Source organism: Anopheles merus, chromosome 2R (assembly GCF_017562075.2).
Source record: "Anopheles merus strain MAF chromosome 2R, AmerM5.1, whole genome shotgun sequence".
NCBI classification, from domain to species: Eukaryota; Metazoa; Arthropoda; class Insecta; order Diptera; family Culicidae; genus Anopheles; species Anopheles merus.
In genome coordinates, this window is record NC_054082.1 from 24078632 (window position 1) to 24105017 (window position 26386).

At 50.0% G+C, this 26386-nt stretch overlaps 2 protein-coding genes across 3 annotated transcripts in view; one reads left to right on the forward strand and one right to left on the reverse strand.

The window, feature by feature from the left end:
* The first annotated feature begins 319 nt into the window (after positions 1-319).
* LOC121588724 (phosphoribosylformylglycinamidine synthase) lies at positions 320-5985 on the forward strand. The gene is made up of 5 exons (XM_041907007.1): positions 320-538; positions 1460-1970; positions 2039-2800; positions 2877-4946; positions 5018-5985. Exons 1-5 carry the CDS (start codon positions 461-463, stop codon positions 5671-5673), a joined length of 4077 nt encoding a protein of 1358 aa, XP_041762941.1. The 5' UTR covers positions 320-460; the 3' UTR covers positions 5674-5985.
* A 3234-nt stretch (positions 5986-9219) lies between these two features.
* The window catches only part of LOC121588742 (neuroligin-3), a 41689-nt gene continuing 24522 nt past the window's right edge, over positions 9220-26386 (reverse strand). Inside the window, exons 2-14 of one of the 2 annotated variants that reach the window (XM_041907039.1) lie at positions 21703-22210; positions 21410-21630; positions 20981-21136; positions 18692-18880; positions 18398-18593; positions 16239-16343; positions 15777-15972; positions 13622-13810; positions 12647-12789; positions 11858-12456; positions 11532-11681; positions 11322-11444; positions 9220-11013 (exon numbers count right to left, since the gene is read on the reverse strand). In XM_041907039.1, the coding sequence (XP_041762973.1) occupies positions 9758-11013; positions 11322-11444; positions 11532-11681; positions 11858-12456; positions 12647-12789; positions 13622-13810; positions 15777-15972; positions 16239-16343; positions 18398-18593; positions 18692-18880; positions 20981-21136; positions 21410-21630; positions 21703-21989 (3810 nt within the window). In that variant the 5' untranslated portion in view covers positions 21990-22210 and the 3' untranslated portion in view covers positions 9220-9757. Of the gene's footprint in view, positions 11014-11321; positions 11445-11531; positions 11682-11857; positions 12457-12646; positions 12790-13621; positions 13811-15776; positions 15973-16238; positions 16344-18397; positions 18594-18691; positions 18881-20980; positions 21140-21409; positions 21631-21702; positions 22211-26386 lie in introns of both variants that reach the window. The other variant, XM_041907038.1, reaches the window with a different exon arrangement.

Sequence of the window (26386 nt, forward strand, 5' to 3'; positions counted from 1 at the left end):
CCACTGTATTGCACAATTTGACAGCTCGTTGCCCTGTTTGGGAGAGATTTGCGTAAAGCGAGTCTACACTTTCTCTGTCTCTTTCTCTCAAATAAGAGAATCTGCCACTCCACGCTAGAGCAAAACATCACAATCGCTCTCGCTCTAACTAACACACCATCGCTGCTTGCTTCTCTGCGAAAGCGTCTAGCGATGCACACGCTTTCTCTCCCTCTCTCACTCTCCCTATTACGTTCGCGCACTCAAAGCGTCGTACTCTGCGTGCGTGCTCCTCAACCGAATTGGAACCATCGTTCCGGGGTGTGATGCGAATCTTTGGCCCCCCTCTACGGTGGAGCCGGAGCTAATAAATACCCAACCGCTAACAGCGTTATCAACTCGCAGCATCCAGCTCCAGGGGCCAGAATTGAATCTTGCACGCTCGAGCAAACAGCCTGCTCTCGTACCGCGCTAATCAACCATGACGATCGTACGGTACTATTCCGCCGGTGCACTGTCTGCCGCAAAAACAAACGCGTTGCTGGAATCGCTGAAAGCGGTAAGTTTTTACATTCAATAATATCCTGCGAGCGTGCGCGGGTGCGAGAGAATACGATCGAGCGGTTAAATTGGTGTAGAATTGGTGAAGTGATCGTCGGTGTGTCGCGGTGGGTTTATGTGTCGCTCTAGGGCCACTTGATTGATGACCTTTCTCAGGCGAAGAGACGCGTAAGCATGTAAATCCGGTTTCTGCACGTGTTTCTGCTTAGGGAACGCCAAAACACGCTGCCCATATGTGTGTGTGATCTTGTACGGGACAAATCAGCTGTTGTGGGGGGAGCACTCGTGTTTCATGGTGCTAGTTGCTTTTTTTAAATTAAAGTTGTTAATTCAACAGCAAAATATGTTTTTCAAAGTGAAATAATCTTCCTCACAACCCATCCCCCAATGGACTTGGCAACAAACGTCCGTGTTCCAGAGACAGGGCCCATAATCTTATTTGTTGCAGCATGCTGGAATTGCGTAGGAACGGGACTATTGGTGTGTTTTTCTAACGATCAGCGCAAACGGAAAGAGTGAGGCAAAAATAACAAACAAACAGAACGACGAACGGTCAGGATCGGCGCACGGAAACTGTGTCAGTAACAGAGGAAGCAATTCCACACCCCGTACGGGCTGGAGTTTGTTGCTCGGCAACGGTGTGGCTCGATCGACGATCATCTCGAAGCCGGAGGGAGGGGAAGGTCTGCGCGCACGATCTCGTGTTGCAGGACCTTCGGCCTGATAAGCGAAAGTGGAAGATGATTACGCTAACGTCACTGATAAGCCGCATATGAGGGAGCGAGCGAGAGGGAGCGAGATTGTTATTTTTGAACCTAAACACAATCAATCCCTTTCGCTTTTTTGAATTAAAATTAACTTTTGGCTTGTTTGGCTTATGTTTTCTCATTTGTTCTCCCCCCCCCCCCCCCCCCTTAAGGTCAACCCGCGCGTTCAAACGCTGCAGACGGAGAAATGCTTCTACGTGCAGAACAATCGCTACGAGCAGCTGCCGGCCAACGTCGACGCGATGCTGCGCGGCATCCTGAAGGAGCTGGACGCGGCAGACCAGCTGTCGGGGAAGGCGGGACTGGTGGCCGGATCCAGCCAGGTGGTGATTGAGATAGGGCCGCGGTTCAATTTCTCCACCGCCGCCAGCACGAACAGTGTCAGCATTTGTCACAACTTGGGGCTGGACTTTATCGAACGCATCGAGGTGTCCACCCGCTATCTGGTCGGGCTGGATGGAGCGGTCGGTAAGGATGGGGCGGGTATCGTTTCCGCGCTGTTGCCCACGCTGCACGATCCGATGACGCAGTGCCAGTACACGGAGCGCAACATCCCGGCGAAGGATTTCTACGAGATGGTGTCCCGATCGAAGGAAGACTGGTACTTCGTGCCCCTGCTGGAGCAGGGTCGTCGTGCGCTGGAGGAGATTAATGTGAAAAATGGTACGCATTAGGCGGACAGCCTTTTTTCTATTGGATTTTTTTTCACATTTAAATTCCCATCATTGCAGGGCTCGCGTTTGACGAATGGGACCTTGAGTACTACACCAACCTGTTCGTGAAGGTGCTGAAGCGCAATCCTACCAACGTGGAGCTGTTCGACTGTGCGCAGTGCAACAGCGAGCACTCGCGGCACTGGTTCTTCAAGGGCAAGCTTACCGTGGACGGGAAGCCGAAGCAGCAGTCGTTGATTGAGATGATCTGTGACACGCAGCGGCACACCAACCCGAACAATACGGTCAAGTTCAGCGACAATAGTAGCGCGATCCGGGGCTACCAGCATACGGCCCTCCGGGCGTCCTGCTTCGACGGGCCGGGGAAATTTGTGCAGCGATCGGTACAGTCGGATCTGATCTTTACGGCCGAGACGCACAACATGCCGACGGCGGTGTCTCCGTTCAGTGGGGCGACCACTGGCACCGGGGGTCGGTTGCGTGATGTGCAGAGCATTGGGCGCGGCGGTTTACCGATCGCCGGTACGGCCGGGTACTGTGTGGGTATGCTGAACATTCCGGGTCACAAGCTGCCGTACGAGAGCGAGCAGGAGTATCCGGGTTCGTTCGCCCGTCCGCTGAAGGTGCTGATCGAGGCGAGCGACGGTGCGTCGGACTATGGCAACAAGTTTGGCGAGCCGGTCATTTGTGGCTTTGCCATTTCGTTCGGCACGGTGCAGTCGGACGGACGGCGTAAAGAGTACGTGAAGCCGATCATGTTCAGCGGTGGCGTTGGTACGATGGACTCCGGTCTGGTGGATAAGAAGGATCCGAAGCGGGGTAAGTGATCGATTGAACTGTGAAATGAGTTTCTGTTGCTATTAAATACGTTTTTCCTACACTTTCCTCACGTTAGGCATGCTGTTGGCCAAGATCGGCGGTCCAGTGTATCGTATCGGTGTCGGTGGCGGTGCGGCCAGTTCGGTGGAGGTGCAGGGCGACAGCACGAACAGCGAGCTCGACTTTAACGCCGTCCAGCGCGGTGACGCGGAGATGGAGAACAAGCTGAACCGCGTAGTGCGCGCCTGCATCGAGATGGGCGACCGCAACCCGATTCTGGCCATCCACGACCAGGGCGCCGGGGGTAACTGTAACGTGCTGAAGGAGCTGGTCGAACCGGGCTGTGCCGGTGCGGTCATTTTCTCCAAAGCGTTCCAGCTCGGCGATCCGACCATTTCCACGCTGGAACTGTGGGGCGCCGAGTATCAGGAAAACAATGCCGTCCTGCTGGACGCAAGCGATCGCGACCTGTTGCAGCGGATCTGCGATCGCGAGCGGTGTCCGGTTTCGTTCGTCGGACAGGTGACCGGTTCCGGGTACGTCACGCTGCTGGAGCAAGAGTTTGACGCCGGCGCGGACAGGTTTGCCGACCGCAGCAAGTGCGGCAAGGAGCTGGTCCACGTTCCGTTCGACATGCACCTGGACCACGTGCTGGGCAAGATGCCGCAGAAGGAGTTTAAGCTGCAGCACATCGGCGAGCGGTTGGACGAGTTCCAGCTAACGGCCAAGGTGAAGCTGCCGGAAGCGCTGAACCTGGTGCTGTCGGCCGCCACCGTCGGCAGCAAGCGCTACCTAACGAACAAGGTGGACCGGTCGGTGACGGGTCTGGTGGCGCAGCAGCAGTGCGTGGGCCCGCTGCACACACCGCTGGCCGACTTCGGGCTGGTGGCGGTGTCGCACTTTGCCCGCGAAGGCGTCGCCACGTCCATCGGCGCCCAGCCGATCAAGGGGCTGGTCGATCCGGCCAAGGCTGCCCGCATGACGGTGGCGGAAGCGCTCTCGAACCTGGTGTTTGTGGGCATCAGCGAGCTGGCGGACGTGAAGTGCTCGGGCAACTGGATGTGGGCGGCCAAGGTGCCTGGCGAAGGGGCCAAGCTGGTCGATGCGTGCGAGGCGATGTGCGAGCTGATGGGCCAGCTGTCGATCGCGATCGACGGCGGCAAGGATTCGCTCTCGATGGCGGCCCGCGTGAACGGCGAAACGGTCGTCAGCCCGGGCACGCTCGTGGTGTCGACGTACGCGCCCTGCCCGGATGTGACGGTGAAGGTGACGCCCGACCTGAAGGCGGCTGCCCTAGGCACCGACACGACCCTGCTCTACGTTGCGATCGAGGGGCAGCGCTTCCGGCTCGGCGGCTCCGTACTGGCCCAGTGCTACGGCCGGCTCGGCGGCGACTGTCCGGATGTGGGCAACGCGCAGTGCTTGAAGAGCGCGTTCAACGTCACGCAGCAGCTGCTGCGACAGGGCATGCTGCTGTCCGGGCACGACTGCAGCGATGGTGGCCTCATTACGGCGGTGCTCGAGATGGCGTTTGCCGGGCTGACGGCGGTCGAGATCAATCTGGAGCAGCTGCTGGCATCGAGCGGCGGTGCCTGCAGCCAGGAGGAAGCAGCCATCCGTGCCCTGTTCGCGGAGGAATGCGGCTGGGTGCTGGAGGTGCAGCAGGCGAACGTGGCCGCCGTGACGGACGCATTCCGCAAAGCTGCCGTGCCGTGCTTCACCGTCGGTCGCGGTGTGGCCGTGGCCGATCTGCATTCGCGACAGTCCGTGTCGGTGCGAGTCGGCGCGAAGGTGGTGCTGCTGCAGGACAGCCTGTTCAATCTGTTCAATCGCTGGGAATCGACCAGCTTCGAGATTGAAAAGCTGCAGAAAGCAAAGGCAAGCGCAATCGAGGAGTACACGGGCATGGAGCGGCGCACCGGGCCGCACTATACGGTCAGCTTCAATCCGGACGCGGTGTACGCGGACCTGAAGCTCGGGCCGGCCGGGCCGCAGGTGGCGCTGATTCGGGAGGAGGGCACCAACGGCGATCGGGAGATGGCGGCCGCACTGTTCAGTGCCGGCTTCGAGGTGCACGACGTGGTCATGAACGATCTGCTGCAGGGCCGCACAACGCTCGATCGCTACCGTGGCATCGTGTTTCCGGGTGAGTTTGGTCTTCATTTCCTTAAACAAAGAGGTTTTTTCTTTACATTTTTTGTGTTTTTTTTCCGCCAGGTGGATTCAGTTACGCAGACACGCTCGGTTCGGCCAAGGGCTGGGCGGCCTGCATCCAGTACAACGGTACGATCGCACCACAGTTCGAGCACTTCCGGCAGCGCGAGGACACGTTCTCGCTCGGTGTCTGCAACGGCTGCCAGCTGATGGGACTGATCGGATGGGTCGAGACGGGGCTGGCACCGACGGCCGCCGCGCCAACCGTGCCGGAGGTAGTGCTGGTCGGCAATCGGTCGGAGAAGTTCGAAAGTCGCTGGGTGACGCTGCGTGTTCCGGCGAGCCGGTCGATCATGCTACGCCGTCTGGCGGGCAGTGTGCTCGGCTGTTGGGTGGCACACGGTGAGGGTCGGTTCTCGTTCCGTACCGATGCGAGCCGCGACCGGCTGCTGATGAGCCAGTGCGTTACGATGCAGTACGTGGACGATGCGAGCAATCCGACCGAGCAGTACCCGATGAACCCGAACGGCAGCCCGCTGGGCATTGCGGGCGTTTGCTCGCCGGACGGGCGCCACCTGGCCATCATGCCCCACCCGGAGCGTTGCGTGCAGATGTGGCAGTGGCCGTACGTAACCGCCGATTTCCCGTGCAAAAACGCCGCCCCCTGGATGTCGATGTTCCAGGAGGCGTACCTGTGGTGCAATGGGCAGCAACAGTAAAGCAATACTCTTCCATACACCCGAAAAGAACATTCCCCAACTGGCACGGAGCACAAGGTGTAGTGGCAGCACTAATCCTTTGCTTTCACCTTTCGATCCGATCATCTCTGTTGCCTTTTGCAAATTTAATTGAAGTGCTTTGCTGATAAAGCTAAAAGCTTCCCCACGCCGTTTTATTCCCCGCGCGCAACCACTGGCCCTTGGGGTGGCAGTGTCTTATAGTTTAAGTATCCAGCTCCGCATGTAACGGTAGCAGCTCGTAGCATAAGATCCGCCAAGCCATTGAAATAAACGGCTTCAAGTTAATCACAATTTATACGTCTCACCATGCTGCCTTGGCGCACGGGGCAACCGCCACATTCATCCTCGTGTGAATACACTCGCAAACTGTAGGGCGAGGGCGAAAGGTAAACACACGGCTCCGGCGTTCCCGGCCCCGGTGTGTAATGAAGTCAAACCATTTAGTGTGTATCATGAAGATAGATTCCGGGAATTAAACTCATAGCTCGCAGCAGACGGGTGGGTGGGTAGCCGGGCGCCCAGCGACCGAGGCGCTACCTCTATATCAGCTGCCGATCGAAACGAAGGACCTGCCCGCGGTGCGGTGTCAAAGCAGGGAAAAGGGCACTCACAAAAAAAAGGGAACAATCAATCCTCCGAGAAGAGTCTTGAGAAACCAGCACTTAAAATTCAACCGCAAATCCAGTACGGTGCGGTGTGGAAGGATCGCGGCGACGAAGGGCTGTGTGCAGAGGAAAAGAAACGAGTGGTGAGAAAAGTTTTCCCATGGAAATGGTGCTTACTTTGGCATCGGGGAGGGTTTTTTTTTCTTCCCTTCCGCCTGCCTCATGGTGTTTTTGGCAATGGAGTAAAGGATGGTAAACGAGGTTCGCATTTCCGTGCAGCATCCCACGCATCCTTCGCTGGTAATCGAAGGGCGCTCGCTTAATCGATACGGCGAAACGGGAACAGCAGATTGAAGCCAGAGTCTCGCTCCTCGAGCGTCCTCGAGGAGCAAAAGAGCAGGTAAGATAATTAGCTACACTTGAGGTGTGTACGGTTGGAGAATTGCGTTTATTTTACGGCGGCAGCACGATGGGGTGCTATGGAAGCAGAGCAGGTTCGAAGGATCCGGTTCATTTCACTTTCACCTACCCCGGTACGCCGGCGGACCGCTTGCTGCAACCACCTCCCCCCGGTCTCGGGCCCATCGAAAGCGGGGCAAAGCGGAGAGGACCGACAATAAATAAGTATCTTTATTTGGCCCCACAGCCACAGACACGCTCCGCTCGTTTCGGTTGTGAATCTTTGTAATGTAATCTGCCCTCTTCCCAAAACACCACTTTCTCTCATACACACACACCTTCCAGGAAAGATTCTGACAGGCTTGCCGGTGATGCTACTTCTCGGTTCCGGCAAAATCGAATCACGAGAAACGCACCGACAGGGTGGAAGCGCTCGGACAGGGTGGTAAGCTTGCCAATTGTTCGTACCGAAAGCCTCCCCGGTAGGCGGCTCAGGTATGTGTGTGTGTGTGTGTTGCCTGTGCCGTCAACCCCCAGAAGGAGCAACAGCAACAGCAGTTGCGATAGCAACGAGCACGCCTCCTGCTACAGTGGAGCCCGAGCCCTTGAGGGGAGAGAAAAACGGAAATGTTTAAATTCTCTTCCACGCATCCGCTGGATGATTTTCCTGCGCGGCCCTTGACGGTGCTGCACTTACCACTCGCTGGCCCGCCCTGCCGAGAAATGATTTCTTGTCTGTTTTTTTTTTCGTGTTCGCAATCTCGGCACCCGGTCGACTGCTGCTACGGGGAATCTGTTTCCCCGTTAAGTGTGAAGCGTTCGGTTCGCGTTCGAGAAACTTCATGACCCGCCGAGCCTACACACCGGGCCAAGCCAAGCTGGCAGCTCCACATTCATCCGCTTCGTGATAGGCTCGGGTAGGCTACACAGGTAGGATGGGGCATCAGCTTCGGAGAATTGGAAAGAAAGATCCGGCATGGTGTTGGGGTGGGGCGCGAACCCGGTAAGCTGATAGTTGTCAGCTCCTGCCCGTGGGTTGTCTCCGCTGGCTGGATGGGAGGACAAAAAGTATCGCACTCCACACCGTCAAGGGGGACTGCTGGTGGTGCTGCACGAAATGTGACGGAAAATTCCTACGAACGCGTCCGGCCTCACCGTCGGGCACACTGCGTGCCAATAGCGAGCAGTACACCTGGGGCGAAAATAGGGGGGCGGAAAACAGCAGTGAAAGAAATGACTCGTGGAAGGTTCATCCTGCGCCCAGGCGGAACCACTTTGCTATTTCGAGTTTGTTGCCGAATGTAGGGGTAGGACAAGGGAAGGTAATGCCACCCGTGCTGTTTCTTCGAAATATAAATTCGCTGGAATGTGTAACAATGGTACTGTAAAAAAAAAAAACGTTTAACTGACCTGCCATTCAACCAGTTCGCTTTCAAGCAGTGAAATCATTATCAGCACGAGGTTGTTAAGTTGTACCTGAAAGTATGCAATCGGTACGACTGCGCATGTTTGATGGAGACTGCTAAATAGCTGAATACGTGTTAATTATAATTGTTGAAAGGAAAATTGCAAAAAAAAAATCAGATAAGGAAATGGGACAGTTTTGATGAAATGATGTAAAAAGAGGTGTTAAAATATTTATTTATTTATTTAATTTTTAGTATGACGGCTTTTTACTAGCCGTATTGTTAACACTTCTTGTGCAAACGGTTTACATAATTCTCAAGGTATTTCCCCCTTGTTGTTTTGCCTTATACGGAGGCGTTATAATAGTTAACTCACAAATAACATTTTATATAGGAAAGAGGGTAAAAGTAAAGCTCAGCCCTCTACGTTACATAGGAAAAGCGTTAGATTCCTTAAAAGATTCCCAAGCATCATTTTTAATATCGATTTTTCGATCCACGCGACCGACCGGTGTACATTGGTTCGACAAAAAATATGTAAAACTGCGATGAAAATGTAAGCTATTTGTGTTAAGATTAAATGATATCAACGAGGTAAAATTCTTAATTTACATGTAAAATGCAGGTATGTTATTATTCATTGTTTCACTTTGATTTATGAAAAATGATCGTCGAAAGTTCTTCAAAACATTTAAAGCATTAAATTGGAGTAACACATATTTAAAATATATGTAAATAAATTAAATATATAAGATGTATTTATCACACATTCAATTTACTTTTCTGGCCTTTTTGAATCATAATTACATAAGGTGCGAGGGCACTATTATTAGAGCGCTTAATTAGGTTTTAGATAAAATTTTCATTAATTATGATTTTAATGTTCCAGTTTTACCTATAGGCTGGAAAATAAAAAAATAAGCATTTCTTGTAATGAAATCAATGTTTATTTTCAATGTTGTTAACTTTAAAAGCTGTAATTTTTAAAGTTGTTATTACTCTGATTGATGTAAAGAATAATCAGATAATAATAATATCATAACGTTTTTTGTTATACTAATGATAATGTTCATAATTGTTGCTTTTCTCATTATACCATAAACTAGCGTAACGTAGAGGGCTGAGTCTTAATTTTACCGGAAAGAGAACAGGAATTTGTAATGCGATGAGCATACATTTAGGCGCATAGTTGTTCGAGAGAAAGCTCATAGCTCAATCTAATGCGTGGTCGACCTAGTAATGTGAATGTATAAAAACTAAGAAAAAACTATACACTCAAAGTCTTTTTTTTCGATATCAACCGTGTCCACTTTATTTCATCACTGTTTTGTTACAACGTCACATGGTGTACGCATTGGTGGCTCCGGCCACGCATTGTCCCAATGGGTTGCTGTGTCTGTCTGTTTGTGTGTGAGTATGAATTCTGTTTCTGTTTCTGGGAAGATGCCAATTATTATGGCTCTCATACAGCACAACATTGTTTGTAAGTTATTTCTTCTATGTACAAGCTTCGACCTACAGCAACCGTTCGCCCGTTCGGCCACCGATCGAACGAATCCTACCGCATCAGTACTTTCGTGTGTACAAAAAAACAATAACAAAAAACAACTAAAATGGGAGGTTTCCTCCCATCACATGTTGGCAGGGACATTTCTATACAGAAATTTCCTGTATCTGCACTCGCTTTTTGCTGGTGGAGCTGGCGGGCCCATCGGTTGGTTGCTGCGATTGCTGCGATTGATGGAGATGATGCAGATGCTGATGCTGATGGTGCAGCTGATGCAGTGAGGGAGGCCGTAATATCCCTGCCGTAGCACTGCCACTGCCACCTGGTACGTGCAGCTCGGACCCATCACGATGTGTGTACTCCTTGGCCGTTGCCAACGATCGCGTGCTGCCACCGATGGCTGGGGTGGAGCGAAAGTCTTCGCGTAGATCGCGCCTCCGTGTCATGGTCGCGGTGCTGGCCATCGTTGGTCGGGGTGCCGGATTGCCCGTGCCAACGAGCAGATGCGACACTTCGGCTAGATCGTACTGGGTGGACTGATTGCACAGCTCCTTGGGCAGACTGACGACGGAGTAGCTGCGGGTGTCGCGCGTATGAACCGGTGGCGGTGCCTGATCCGTGCCGAGCGAGGAGGCCGATCCGGAGGAGGATTGATCGTCCGATGGGTTCGGCGACACGATGGACACTTTCTTCGGTGAAACCGTACGATTGCTGCTGCAGGACGATTGATGGTGATGGTAGAGATGTTGCTGCTGCTGCTGCTGCTGCTGCTGAAGTTCGCATTTGTGCGAGTGCTTAATGGCGGAGGTACTGCTGCGCCGCATGGAAGTAGCGTGACCGTGCCCGTGATAGTGCGGTGTCAGCGATAGTTCGATTGTCTGTATGCTGTTCGGGCCACTGCCACCGCCGGGTGCTGCCTTCGCGCTAGTGGCAGTGGTGCTGGAGGCGCTCGAAGCCACCCGTAACGGGGCACCCTTCGTGTGGGGCGCCGGTCCATCGTCCTCCTGGTGAGGTGGCGGTGCAACACTGAAGGACGTTTCCTCCTTCACCTCGCCGGAAGCGGCGGCGGCAGCGGCCGCTGCTGCCGCGACCGCGCCCGAAGACGACTCGACCACGTTCAGGCGCGATTCCAGCTCGAGCAGGTTGATCTTCATGCGGGAGTTGCTTTCGCGCTTTTCCCGCTGATAGTAGATCGCGACAAAGATCAGCACGTTGAGGAAGAGCAGAAAGCACCCAACGCCGATCGTGATGGCCAGCGCGGTCGAGTAGCTGCGATGGTAGCTGTTCGTCAGTCGGTTGATCAGGCTGCGGTTGGAGTCACTGTGCTGGGTGGGAAGCGCTGAATTGTGCAGCGGCCAGGAAGCGGATGCCGTCTGGATGAAGGTGATGTTGGGAGGACACTCTGGAAAACGGGAGACCGGAAAGAGAAGCGTGTTTGTGGGTGTTAAGGATAACTAAAAGGAGGTAAAACGATGCACGAAACTGTACGTTTGAATAGCTGTAGAGCACAATTTGCCTGCATGTATACAATTTTCGTAACAAACCGCCTACAGGTATGCAAATTATTAAGCGTAGATATGGTTTTTAACACAGCAAAGAGCTGTAAGCCATAATGAGCCTACATGTATGCAATTGGCGTAACAAAACGCCTACAGTTGTGCAAAATATTAAGCGTAGATGTGGTTTTTAACACAGTTTTAAATGACGTACCCGTTGAAATGGATTGCAGTATGGTGGAGGCGATCGTTTCCGTTTTGTGCATTTTGGAGGTGGTCGATGTTACAAAGCCAATGTGCATCAGCGGCGGCTCTATGATTTGCTCCCGCACAAGACCTATGCTCCCAGGAAAGAGAGCAAGAGCGGAAAAAAGGTTTTAATTAAGCTCCATTGTCCAACGGATCGCAATGCAATGGACCATACCGTCGTAGAACATGGGATTTTCCTCGCTAAAGTGATGATGTCGCATCGACAGTTCGGGTATGTTGAAGGAAGAGTGCAGCTGTGGTATCAAGCTTAGCCAGAGGGAAAGTTTGTGCCCTCGGTAGTGACTCTTCGGTACAACCTGGCTCCCTGTTAAAGTAAAAATGTGAAACAACAATGCCTCATGTACAAAATGTAAATAAAGCAAACTGTTTAACAATATTTTCCCAATACTCTCTTTCACGAATCCTCCCGAGTACATCATGGCCAACCCACAGCTGTCACAGTGCTGTTAATGTAAATATTACCCAGCGCCTCCCGCTTACCTATTTCCATGAAAACCTGATTGGTGGTGTCATAGTGTCCCCAAAACGGTAGATTGTACTTGATGGTCGTAAACCCGCTGTACACGTAGTCGCTGTCCACGCTGTAGTAGCTCGGCTCCGTCTCACTACGACCACCCGACTCGCCCCCGTCCCGTCTATCACCATTCTCCTCCTCCTCCTCCTCCTCGTCCTCATCATCGCCACCCCGACCACCGTTGCCGTTCGAACCGCCCAGCGTCCCAGCCTCCTCGCTCGAACCGTACGCGGCCCCTTCGCTCGAGCCGTACCGCTGCAGATCGTTTGAAAATCTCGTTCGCTTCCGGCGCGAATGCTTCGGCTGGCGGGCGCTCTGTTGCTCCTTGCGGTAGTACTGCTGGAGCTGCTGCTGCATCAACGCCTGCTCGGGCGTTAGCAACGGTTGGGCCGGCATGCCCGGAAGTGGGTTTCGCGGTTGGGGCGGTGGATCCTGCTGGCGAAAGGATGACACCAGCTGACGCATGAGCGTCTCGTTGTGTGGTTTCTTTGCCGGATTCCAGCTACGCTTATTGTTACTGTTCACGAACACATCCATCCGTGGTGTGCGAAGCCCGTTCGGGTTTCTGGAAGGGAGGTAGGTGGGCGTAGAGGAAAGATAACATAAAACGGTAAAACGGTGATGAGTGGTGCGCAACGCAACCAAGCACAGCTTGAAAACTTGACTATGAGCATTAAATGAGACAACAGCCACGGGGTGGCTTCCCATCAGTTTTCGATGCGGTTCCCATTGCGCCACGGATGACGGATACGTACCCTGTTTTTACAAAATTACACAAATAGCGCATCACGGTACTGCTGACCTGCATGTCCAGCCGGGTGAGGGTGAGTGGGAACATCGGTGATGGTGAGAATCCTAATGCAAAAGGCACATCCTCGCCTCGAACGGACCCAGTTCGCTGTGGAGCCATGAAGGAGTAAGCAGAGCGACAAAGGAAATAGAACGCACTTTACTAACTTGAGAAAAATTAATTTTATAAGCTTGGCAGACGGTACGCTACGACCACTACGACTTGGAACAACTTAAAATGACCTGACTGTCCGGCAAAATGTGTCACCAGCATTCAACAGCAGCGATGTGATTACAGATGCCATGGTAACAAGGCTCGGTAGGATCAAACCGGAAGAAAAAACATGAAAGAATTTCTAGAAACATTACCGGGCTAGTATGACATTTTAATGAAAGCGGTCTGGAATTCTGTCTGCAGCAAGTGGGTTATGCAGAGTGCAATAAGAGAAAACATGGCTCGCTCGGGTTTTGAATGATGCCTCTTGGCATCACAAGAAATTATTTATGGCAGAATTAACTCCATAGTATTTGACCCTTTGATGTCAATCGGAAAGTCCTAAATTGCACTCGAGACCAACAACATTCGTGTACTATCAACTGCTACTGGTAAATGCACTTTGCTGATGTATGAAGTGTGGAAAGGGTTGCTCACGACAAATAAACTCATTTTTCACTAATTTCGGCAGTGGAACTGCGTTTTCATTTTGTAGCATAGCCTATTTGCAATAAAAAGCTACACATATTGCATAACTTTAGGCGACGCTGAGCATTCCACGAAGCGCAACATACAAATTACCCGTAAAGTATGCAATTTGCACGACAAAACTATTCCGCCTGTGTGCAATTCAAACCACGTGCCACGCTCAATGAAGTCTTATCTGTATAGTACCTGGATGCCTGAATGCTGTAGTATTAAAACATTTAACGCTGCTACGCTTTACCTGGGGAAACTTCCACTCGTGCGACTGGTGCTTAAAGTGCAGAAAGTACGACCGTCCACCCTGGAGACTGTGCAGGTGGCTTAGCTGCACGAGCGGTGCCGCCGTCAGCCCGTCGCTTAGCAGCTCCAACACTGCGTCCCGGTATCCGTAGGCGCTTCTCGGCGACCGTTCCCAGTTGGTGTATTCGTTCTGCAAAGTAAAGTGACGCATGAAAAATAAATAAAAAATACCGAAAATACATTAGCACTGTCAAATCCTTACGGGGGGTTTTTTTTTCGGTGAGGATAATTGAAAAATCAATCAACCCTCAGCTAAACACCAAAAGAATAAAACGCAAAACTCGTGTTCGTAACCACAGTTTCAGACGGGGAGAAGGGGAAGACAGAAATGTTAACCTCCGTCCGCACTGTGGCAAATCTGTCCTTTTCTTATTCGCTAGATAAAAGTTATTTCTTCCGGAGGCGTTTGGCGGCACGGCGGGAAATCGAAAATGAAGGACAAAATAAATGTCCCTGACAGTTGGCTCGGCTCGGGCATTTATTTTCTGCCATTCGCTTTTAGCGCGATCCTTTCATCGCCGCCCGGCGTGCTGGGAACGGGATCGAACATTCTGCAGCGAGGATTTCGATTTCGGGGGCAGCCCTGCCGCGACTTTCAGCACCCATTTATTAGATAATTACCAATTTATGGATTTGAGCCCTTCCCTGTGCTTCACTTGCCTGCACACGGTTTTGGCGAAGCGTTAATAAGATTTTTTGTGTGATTAATTTAGCAACACTAGCCGGTTTGCCGCTTAGCAGCACCGGAGCCACTTACCCCCTAGCCATTAATTTGCTTTGGCTAATCAATTTAAAGGCATATTGTAAGACTGACACCAAAATGCTGTTGGTAGTCAAAGGTTTAAGAGGACTTTGTGATAGCTTCGGAGTTTTCGAAGGAAAGGCAGGCATACGAAAACCTCAAATAGGCTTGAGAGGGATTTAGTTCCGAGCTTAAGCATTTTTGTTTTCAAGAGCAACTTTCAAGTGAATCCAGATGGCAAATAAAACGTATAGTTGCGTATAGCTGTAACCACTGAGCTTAAGAGCTTTGCTTTCATTCTAATTAAAGTTGCATGAAAGACAAGCAAGACGGCGAGAAGAGTGGCCGGTTTCACTGTTCCCACGTTAGCAGTGCCTTTTGCAGGGTTTCTCTGGTTGGGGTTTTTGCGATATCTAAACAAAACATGGGATATTTTGTATCTTTTTTTATCATATGCAGTCATATTTTCACAGTCCACAGGTCACAGTTTAAAAACATTCGTCTTTATAAAATATTTATTCAGTTTTCAAAAATGGTCATATTGCATAACTTACGGCGCTTAGCTTTTCTATCTAGATGTATCCTATGTACTAAAATATGATGAATTGTTTTAAATTATATAGTTAAATAAACTATATTTTCTAAGCCTATACCATACACCAAAAAATACGCGCAATATAAAAAAGAAAGAGTAAAGAACTCGTTAAACATTTGACCCAAACTCAACACTCACGATTGCGCTACTAACCCTGCCCACTACCGCCTCTGCCTGTTCCCTACAAACTTCAAAAAGGAAACCATCTTCGATGGAACTTCAATATGGTATAAAATGTTTGAAGCTCCGGTGTTTGTACCGTTTGCCTCTAAATAATTAAATTGCTTTTTATTGATTAAAACGTGCGACCACCAGCAGCGGTGGGAAAATCGGAGCGCGCTCGCAACCCTCCCCCCCCTTTCCTCGGCACATTTTTAAATTCCACCCCTCTCTATCTCTCCCTTTGGCTTCATTTTGGCTCAAACCACCGTCAAGTTTGAGTTTCATTATTCACCTCCAGCCAGACAACTTCCGACAGCCTCTGGCCTTCCGGAGTTGTTATTTTGCTGGGGTTTTTTTTACCCCTCCAGTTTGAAGTATCATCTCAGGCGCGGGCCTGAGACGAAACGGTAGCGATCCGCGTGCTCGGGTTGAGGAATTAAACCGAATTTGCTTAAAGATAGTTTACGCTCTCACTTTGACTGCGGTTTCGCGTGTGCTGAAAGCAACCCCGAACCGAACCGGGAGCTAACCACAGCCACGGGCGAAACACTACCGCCGCCTGCTACCGTACCGATGGCGAGTCCGCTACTACCTTACCTTCAGTGCCGAGTAGATCTCGTTCAGATGATACCGGTAGGTGTTGCGTACGAAGGTGCGCAGGATGCGGTCGCGCTTGGTTTCGTTGAAACCGAACTCGAGATCTGCCGCCGTCAGCTCGAGGTAGGACTCGTACGTCGTCAGCCCGAACAGGACGTCCTGCTTGTGGAAGTTGCTGAACTCGATGCCGCTAGTACTGCGTGGAGGAATGTGGAAATGGGAACGAAATCAGCAGAATAGCGTTGAGTGTAAAACTTTACGCAAGGTAAAGTTGCTCGCGGTGCAAAGGTCAGCCAGGGAGGAGGAACGTGTGATCGTGCGGAGAATGATGATGGTGATGGCGGTGGTGGTAGCAAGCCGTGCCTCCAAACATCGTCGTCATCATCATCACCACCACCACCACCACCAACATCATCACCATCATCATCATCATTATTGTTATTATCATCATCAGCATCTTACCTGGCGATGGCGGAGTCGGTCGGTATTTTAAGATTATTAATAACGGCCGCTTTGGCCGGTGTTATGACGGTTCCGTCGACAAACGGTGCAAATCCTGGCAAAAATCTGTTTTTCCGCCGGGAGCGGCCGGTAAATGAAAGGTAGGAAATTAAAAATCACAGCACAAGATAATCATTATCGGCGGATGGGAGAGTTTGTTGATATTTGCTCGCGTCCGAATGTACCGTGACCCGCCGGGCCGGGAGAGTTCCCGAGTAAATGATATTTATTTGAGGAATTATTACATTTTCTATTTAATACAATACGAACAGTACATGAAAAAATTGGTAATTTTTAAGCAGATTTGCACTTTTGTTTCAGCTCAGTAATGGAATAAATGGTGCGTTTGGTACGCACCACTGCCGAAACCGACAACGCCCCAATTTGTGTTTACACTTAGTGCACTTTAATGGATGAGTTCGTACCGTTCTGGGACCGGTATAACACGTGTAGGAAAGTTTCAAGTGGCAGCAAGGCAGCCGAAACAAAACTGTACACTCCAACGACAACGTCGGTGTCGGTCGAAAGTGGGTCGGTTATGGGTACGAAAAGTTAGAGTGTAAAGTTTGCTCTACCGTTTCGACATTCATGCGTACAGGAAACGCTTGTTCTGGCCTTTTTTAAAATAAAAAATAAACTTCATATACGAATTATTGTTTTACGCTCTAATACAATTTTGTACAACTGTATTTTGAAGGCATAATTTTTGTAATACAACAATATGTTACATACATAAGCCTTGTGTCATCATTATCAATATCAACCGCTGCGCACATGCTTGGCCCAGTTTTGTGAAACAGTTCTAATCACGTTTGAAGTATATATTGCATTCAATTAACAAACCTTGTGCTTACCGACATGCAAATGAGAGTAAGTAGCAATCAAATTAAAACATTCAACAAATTCGCTCGATGTACATTGTAATCGGTGTAGGGTGAAAGGATTCCACCAAAACCCCTTGCTGGAAATAATTGAAACGTAGGCAGATGCAGACGCATAATACATACTAATGATAGGTACGGGAAGGTACACGGTACGAGCACGCCGAACGAGTGAATTAACTTTTCATACGGCAAATATTGAGCGTTCTGGGAAGCCGTTTTGCATACATTCGGGCGACTCGCTGCAGCTAAAGGGCCAACGAGGTCACTATGCTATTAAAATGATAAGATATTTTTAACAAGCGCACGAGGTAGATGCATTACCCATCGCTTGACATAGTTCCGTGAAGATGCGAGGTGATTATTTTGTACGCTAGTTTCAGTGACAGCACCGCATTGCAATTAAGGTGTTTGAGATTTCATTTTCGTTAATTATGTTTTTGTGTATTGGACATTTTGTACCAGTTTAACGATGAAAATAAGATAGACTAGTATCTTCTCACGTGCGAAGTAATTTTTATATAAAATGGTAATTTATTAGAAAAAAAAAACTAAAAACATTGAACAAATAGTGTTTCGCGAAGTAATGTTTGGGCAATAGTAAGTATTAGTATTAGTGATGCGCCTAAATGTATGCAATTAGCTAAAAATACCTCAATCGGCAATCTACTATCCCTGAAACAGCATTATTACCCGCACTTCAAGTAATTCATCGATTAAACTCTTTATCGTGTTTGTATACAGTCCATTAATTCCAATTTGGAGTTTCGGGGCTTTCCAAAACATAGTAATAATCAAACAACATTACTGTAACCGTAAAACACTTTTAAAATCCCATAAAGTAACAATTAGCCCATTGGCTCATAACTTTTGGTTTGGCTACAAACACACACACAAAAGGCCAAATCGTACGCAAACACTACACCGAGAAAGGTCCGAGCGACCGAGAAACGTGGTGACCGTGGTAAAACCCCTCATTAAAAGCATAAACACTCCGAGGACAGCATGAAACATTTATGATGTAAAATTAATGGACGACCAGGTCGGTTGCCCGGGTGAGCCTTTTTCCTTTTCCCTCCACCACCGCGGAAAGGCGGATCAGGAAACCCCCTTCAGTGGGAGCTGGCAATAAAAGTGACTTTCACATCGGAAAAAAAACAAACACGGAACGGGCCAGCGGTACAATGAAGCGGGAACGGGACTGGACAGAAGAATAAAAAAACAACAAAGTAAACTTACCTAGGACTACTCAACGATATATTCATAAGCTCCGCAAGTGATTTGGTCCGCAAACAGGGGGCCAAATCTTCGTTCACTACGTCGCCCGTGCATGAGGTCTGTTGAGCAACTTTGCGCTTCACGGACAGCGGATCCCGCTGGATCGCCCACGGTGAAAGGGCGGACCCGCTCAGCAGCACCACGCGGTGAATCAGATCTGAGAGAGAAAGAGAAGGCCAGCAGCTTGCAGGAACCGTCCGGGAGAAAACACTGGGAGGAACAACTGAGATACACAAAAAAAAAAAACAAACTTACCTCCTGCTACCGGCGAGACGGCGAGGATGTTGGCGAGAGCCGCACCGGTCCCGTGCCCCATCAGCGTAATCTTTGCCGGGTCGCCCCCGAAAGCGACCAGATTCTCGCGCAACCAGTGCAGCCCGGCCACGAGATCCATCAGTCCGAAGTTGCCCTGAGCACTTCCCTTAGCACCAGTTTTCAAAAAACCTAGCAAAACGAACGAACCAAACGACGGACAATATTGGTTGAAAGTTGGAAAGGAAAAACGCCGCTCCCTTGACAGACTGGGGCGCTTAGCCTACGCAATGGTGCTCCGCCGTGCTCATCATCTCTGCTCTGGTTTGGCTAGTCGCTCGGGTAACGGTGTCGCTTTAGCGCTTTATTTGAGTTCTCTTCCATTTCCAATTGCACCGTCCATTTGATGCGAAGAATATTGTTTCCCAACGACCGGACCGAAGCGTACTACCGCTTTCGGCCGGGGAAACTGAAGCGCAAACTATGAACATTGGAGGGAAAAAGAACAAAAAAGAACGGACGAAACTCTCCCACAAGATAATGATCTTGCTAATTTGCAAGATTTCATTCCACGAAATGGACGTTGCGTCCGTTGCGTTTTGTGTCTTCGTTTTCTTGCGAATGGCAAACGACGCTTCTGCTTCGAGTTTGAACTCGATGCAATCATATCAAGTAAATAAAAACCCCGGCTGAAAGGATACCGCTTTCGGATTGTTTACTTGTCCGTTCGCTTTGCGTACAACTTTTCATCGCGGAAATAGTCGCTTAAAGTTTGGATTGTCAGTCAGTGGCAAGTTTCCGTGTTTGTGCGTTGTATGCTTTTTAATTTTCTGTGGTTTTCTTAATTGGAGGAAAGTTAGTTCGTTCGAAAGTCAGTTCCAGCTTTTAATTGACTCTGTGCCGTGAGACAGGATCGGGAACGGAGATAAAAATGACACCGCTCATGATGCTTAGTAATGCAACAAAAAAAAAAGACAGTAACGATTTGCATAATCAATTCATTCTTGTTTTACTATAACACTAATACTATCCTACTCAGTTATTTTGTATAACTTTATAAATTATGAGTTGAATCTGAACATCTTTTATCTTCAATATTGCGTCCTTTGCCGTCACTAATCGCTTTTAATTTGTAGTAAATATAATTGTTTATATTCATTTGAAGGTGCTACATTAAAAAGCAGTTAGTATTTAAAAAGATTGTCTAAGTAGCAAGATGTAATTTGCCAACAGTTGAACGCGGCGTGCATTAAGAGTGTCTACTTGTTCGGTCTTGTACAGCGCCTAGAAGTATGCAATAAGTAAACTTATTTTCTGGTATTAGCAAACTTTCGCCCTTGCCTGGCTCGCGCGGTCTGCGGAGGTGGAGCGCATGTACAGTTTATTATTTTCAAATAATATGTTTATCATTTGCAATCAGAAGTTCTTTTTATATGCTATAAAACTAATTACAAAAGTATACTTGGTAACTATCATGCATACCTTCAGGCGCTGAACCAGATCACCAATGATGTATTCTGCACTATTGACCATGGTTGTTACATAGATCAATCAATGAAATTAAGTACTATTTTCCTTGTCGCATCGAGTCATATCGAGTCGTCACACGAGACTGTGTCCATCTATCCAGCCCGGTCAGTGGTTTATTTGTCTTTCTGTTTGAGCGCGCTCTCGTCAAAAGTTAAGCATTGCCCTTGCAATCATCTCTCCACTTAAGCTAAACGCTACACGACCCTATACAACCAAAGTTTTTTTCCGGCCATGAAGTTCATTCACTCACTCCCACAGCTCGTTCCGACGAAAGCCACAATGTGAATGATTCGCTTTCTTTTTGCTACCATACACCACGTGCTTTAGCTGCACACACACACACACACACACACATTTTGGGCATCCTCAAAACCCCGCCAGCGGCAAACAGATGTGCCCCGCCCTGTGCTCCTCATTATTGCTCAAGTCGTGCAAACAAACTTCATAAAAATGTCAACAGTTTCTGTGCAACAATAACAACAATGACACAGGACACGGGAGCATGAAGTTTTTCGAAACAAAAAAGAACGAACACACATAAACACAACACACCTGCTGCTTGGAAGTTTGTGAGCTTTATTGGAAACTTTTCCTTTTGTTGTTGCGAAAAGAAAACATCAAATGAGGGTATTTATCTAGTGGAGCGCTTCCGAAGAGCACGGCGTAACGATGGGCGTAAAGATAGAGCGGGCCAATGAAAAGGAGAGCAAAGCGAGGGAGGGGGACGGGATTAAGAAAAGGACGGCGGGGCGTCGTACTTACCTAAAACTCCTAGCCTAAAATTTATTGTAACTACGATAACATTCCCGTTCATTGCAAGCGTTGAACCATCGTAATGGTTGCCAGAGTTCCACTCGTAGGACTCGCCATGGATATATACAATTGATGGTTTGAGGTGATCTGGCCGATGTGCTGTATCTTCTGTGTGCCGCGTGTTGCAGTTTAATGGACAGAGAGTACATTGATCGTAGTTAAAGTTAAAGGACAAAACAAGGGTACCATTCGATGGGGCATGCCCGCATACACTCGCACGAACGTTGTTGGTTCCTGCGGACGGCTTCACTCCCACAATGCTTGCAGTCGTTCTCGTAACCGTGCTACACTGCAATGCACTACGGAATTGAGGCCGGTCCGAGGATGGACTTCTTCACTTGGCATCCGCGTGGGTCGGTGAGTCACTGTGGCGCTTACCTGCGTGTGGCACGTACAGATTAAGATACAGGCAGTCCTCCGACTGGTTGACCAGCGTCGGTACCAGCCGCCGGAGCTGCTTCAGTCGATCGATCGGCAGATCTCCCAGCACGCCCGCATCGGTGCCGTCCAGCTTGGGCAGCTTCTGCGGGCAGACGGGCGCAAACCGATCGACCAACCGTGGTGCCTTCCACGTAGACGGCGTTACTGGTGGCATGTACCTGGAACGGTGGGGCAAAAAAAAAGAAACTCGATTACCAACGTCAACCATCCCAGCCAGCGCCCAAACCTACCTGAGACTGCCGATTGGAGGTGACGCGTACGGTACACCCAGGAAGCCCTCGACGACCACCGGCACCGTCCGGAAGACGATGCCGCGCAGTGGTCCATACTTCGTCTTGACCAAGCTGTTGCTATAGGTGATGTTGTTGAGTGAGGCGGCAGGCCCGGGGCCAGTTCCGGCCACGCCCGTCGGCACCATTCTGCCCGCCCCGGTAAGCCATAGCGTGAGTAGCAGGAAGACTACAGCCAGTTGCCGATCGTGTTGCCGTCCGTCCGCGCGTCTCCCGAGTGCCTTCATTGGCGGCGCGATCGTTGTGGGACCGTAGTCGGAAGCGGATGCGTCACTAGCATGCTTCGGTGGCGGGCCCGTTGCTCCACGCACTATCCCAACTGGCGACGCGGGCGATGGCGCCGACGACCATTGCCGTGATCCGCGGGCTGGGCCGATGGCCGGGTTCGGCTCGCTGCTGTCCCGTTCACAACCATTCAGCCATACCAGGACGGATCAACCGGCACGGCCTGGAGATGGAAGAACCGGAAGTGGCAAAACGTTACCGTCTACATGGCTTGCAGATCGACAGTCACAGTCACAGCACTAGATCAATCACTGGTGGCCATCCCGAATAGCGGGTGCACCACAGATCCCGGATCTGCTCACACGGAGCACCAACGCAGAACTACGCCAGCACGGTCCCGGAGCTGTCCGTTTTATAGACGGACAAGCACCCAGGCCTGGCGCAGCACCGAGTGTAAATGCCAAAGACCGCAAAGTGATGACACACTGCCATCTGCGAGAACCATTCGTGCGGGAACAGTAATTAATGTTTCTGTATAAAATTGCACTGCGGAAGGAAGAAAACACATCCCACAACATGTTTGCGCACCGTGGCAGGCTTTTGATTTTCCATCATTAAAAAGATGCATTCTGTCACGAGGATTAAATGTTTACTCTCGACTACTTTTCATTCCACTCGTCTCACAATAAACTCCCCGTTTGTTTTTTTCAATTGGGCTCCGGAAGTCAGCAAACCTTCACTCCTTGAGATGGGGACGGCACAAAAGATGTCCCACCCATAGCAGCACGCGCCCATGAATAGGATAATGGTTGATGGTTTACCGATGCGTATCCTGAGCCCTCTGTGATGGGTTACGGACTAAAAAGGATCCGGCATTCAATATCTACACGCCAGCATCAGCCAGAACAACTTCCACCACCTCCGGTTTGCAAAGAAAAGAACCGGGATGGAGCCGGTGGCTGGCCCTTCCTGCTCGGAGCGTTCACTGTCAGTGGCGCTTCGCATGATGCTTCTTGGGCATGATGATGATGCTTTGCATATTTCATAACCTCATTTCATCTATCCAAACAGTCATCACAAACGGGTCTGTGGCGGCTTCCAACGGCACTCTAGGTCCGCTCGCTAGGTAGCATCCATTTTTCGAGACACGTTATCGATAAGGTTGAAAATCGTAAAAAAAAAGAACGCGAAACAATCAACGAGAGCTAAATGATAACGTCCCGAAACGACCCAAAGCGGTCCCGAGCATCGCACATTACATACTCCATTAGCATCCTGTGATGGTACGAAAAACGGGGCCGCCGCTCGCAACAAGTCCAAGCAAAGGCGCGTACCGCCGGTTCCGTAACGGTTGATTAACAATTTGGACCGTTTTCCGGGTGCCACGGTGCGGCCCGGTGACGCGTTGCTGACGCGGTGAGAAAATCACCTTCTCTTGTTTTTTTTTTTTTTGTTAGTGCTTCTGCACTGCAGGTCTATTAGACGGTGGGGGGTAGCATAGGTTTTTTTTCGTTTGCTTTTTCACTCTTGGCGTGCGCTGGTGTGAGGCGTACTGATTTCTTGCACCAGCGCAACCCGGAATGGGAAATGGGAACGTAGGGCATGCTCCGGAAACCGTTTGGCAACCGATTTCCCAAATTGACAGTGATGCTGCACGGAGCAGGATGCTTAACGGGATGCCGGGTACTTGTGTACTTAAGCGGCGACACGTCTCCCGTCCTCTTTGCCTCTCTCTCTCTCTCTCGGGTCGCTGGGGGTTATGTATGCACAATGCTGCACACACACGATGCGACCCCCCTCTAAACTAGGCCACGGCAGGGGGTCTTGCCGGGGGCGTGGTATGATGAGCTAAGCTTCTATATCCGCCAGCAAATATGCATACATGATCCAGAGATGGTAGCGCAACCATGCTCGTGGAGTGGATTCGCAGTGCTTTACCCCGGCACGACACGACACAAGGGTTGACAACGGTTTTCCAGTGCCAGTTCTGCATGAGTCAGAGTTCGATTGTGTCTGTGTGTGTGTGTGTGTGTGTGTGTGTGTGTGTGTGTGTGTGTGTGTGTGTGTGTGTGTGTGCTTTTGTATGTTCTACAACGGGAGAGAAGAATGGTCGAACGAAAAAAAAAACACCCGGGAGACCCCGGCTGTCATCCGCATTTGACTTTTTGGCTCCAGTCCGGATCAGTACGTATATTGAGGATGAGTGCAGTGGAAATGGTTGAACACAAAAACTCGCCTCAACCAAAACCCTTGTTTTTTGTGTTTTTTTTTTTTTTTTTTTTTTTTTTTGGAGGACGTTTGCTGACCCCATATCTTTGGGTATCCTCGTTCGCTCGCCCCTCATCCCGCCTTCCCCCCTGCTCAAGTACTCAAGTTTGCGCTTTGTTTAAACATTAATTATCAATCAGTCCATCAGTCCGCGGAAGGGCGCAGGGCGAGCGAGCGAGCGAGCGAGCGAGCGAAGAAGTACAGCCCAGTTTGTTGTTTCTGTTTTAATTGGTTGTGTGGAATGTTGGGTGCTTTGTTTTAATTTTTCTCCACTCGCTGTGGCGAAATGGGCTCCCGGCGGGTGGGTCTTTCCGGATCGTTGAAAGATATTCGCCCGTTCGTTGCGCTGGTCGGGAAGCAGCATAAGCACCCGCGCAAGGGCGGCGAAGCGCAGCGCAGTGCTGGGACCGGCGTCTCGCGTCGTAACGCTCTGCACGACCCCGAACCGGGGCTGGTGTAGAATAATTAGGTTAAACTCTTCCCGCACTGTGTGACACAGTGTACATGCGCAGCGAGACCAACTTCTAACCAGCTTTTCGGGGGAAGCAATTTTGGCCATCCGCCCGAGAAACTACGCTCGTCCCGCGATGGGCAAAGTATGTACACTGTACGCTGGCAAGTGAAACTTTCACACTGCCCTGTTCTCCCCCCATCCCCTACACACAAACACACACACACACATTCTGGAATGCAATACGAGGGGGGTTTGGACAGGCACTGGAGTGCCTGCCGGCCTGCCATCCCTGTGCACGGTGGCAGCATTCCAACGAGGGTAAAAACAGCAACAACATACCAAAAAAAAAAAAACCCTTCGAAAAGTCGTAAACTGGTGTCCCCGTTGCTGTCGCACGCGCGACAGTAAAATTAACCGCCCGAAAGTATGCACGCACTTGTCTCATTCGACGACTTTTGGTGTGCGGTGCTGGGCCGAACTTTTCCTTTCTCTCTCTTTTTTTGTGTCCTGGGTTTTGTGACCGTTTCCTTAACTTCGCGCTATGGTTGTGTGCGATAGAGTGAGCTTCCGCTTTGTTCACTGGCTGGCCTTGAATGGAATTAATTTTACGAAAGTTTTTCTCACCGCCAGCGTGTGAACGCCGGCTAAACCTGCCCGCCCGGGGCCGGCAGTTGCTTCCGGTGTCAGTTTTATGAGTGTACTATGTCCGACGTTTTGAACGGAACGAAACAGCAATCAAAAAAAGAACAAATAAAGCCCACTTTTGAAGTTGCGAAGGAATGATGGCTAACTGTTGGTGGAACAGTTAAGCTCAAGGATTTTCGTTTTTTTTTTGGGGGAAGAGGAAGTACGCTGACTCATTTACAATAAGGTCGCAGTGAAAGTTTTGTTTCACTTTGCGTAAGTCGCATGAAAGGATTTGAAGTTGATATCAACAGCTCCGGGTGAAGTCATTTCTTAATTAGGAAGAGTTTTTGAAGCAATGAGCAACGGTAGCGCAGTGTCCAAAAGATTAAAATACAGCTGTAACAAGATGTACTACGACGGAGCAGAGCCTAAATGTATGCAATCCGCAAGTACAAATCGCTCATATTCACACTATCATCAGTATTAAACTGACAGCAATTTATGGTTTCATCAGCAGTTCGTTTGCTAGCACACTTTAGCAAAGCTCGGGGCGATAGTAGTAGTTTCCCGATCTGCACATACAGCAGATAAAACTGTGCCACTTTGTTCTAGAAACCCTTCTCCCCCTTTTCTTCCTCACTGCATGGAATGTGATTAAAGTTAATCGGTGCCTTAAAAATACCCCCTGACCCCTCCCACCGCCCTCGAAAAAGTGGACGATGTTCCTTGAAACTCATTACACCGAATTTGGTGGAACGCGTGCAGGCCAAATAATAGACGAAAAAGGGATTGACATAATTTTAATAGCGTGCCTTTATCTCGGTGCCTCCGATGACCGGAGCGTTTTAAATATTTATCGCACTGGCTCCTACGTGCCCCGTTTTTCTGCCTCGTGCAGCACTTTATCGGAGTACGCCCCCCCCCCCCCCCCCGGTGCTGGGCCGGATATGGAGGAAGTGCCGCAAACACAGGCAACCGTAAAACAGGGCAAATTATTATCCCATTTCCAGATCCCTACCAGAAACCCTACTACTCACTGCCCCGCTCTCC

Coding starts and splice junctions, on each gene's coding strand:
- LOC121588724 (XM_041907007.1), top strand. CDS start 461: ATGACGATCGTACGGTACTATTCCGCCGGTGCACTGTCTGCCGCAAAA. Junction 539..1,459: donor TGCTGGAATCGCTGAAAGCG/GTAAGTTTTTAC, acceptor CCCCCCCTTAAG/GTCAACCCGCGCGTTCAAAC. Junction 2,801..2,876: donor TAAGAAGGATCCGAAGCGGG/GTAAGTGATCGA, acceptor TCCTCACGTTAG/GCATGCTGTTGGCCAAGATC.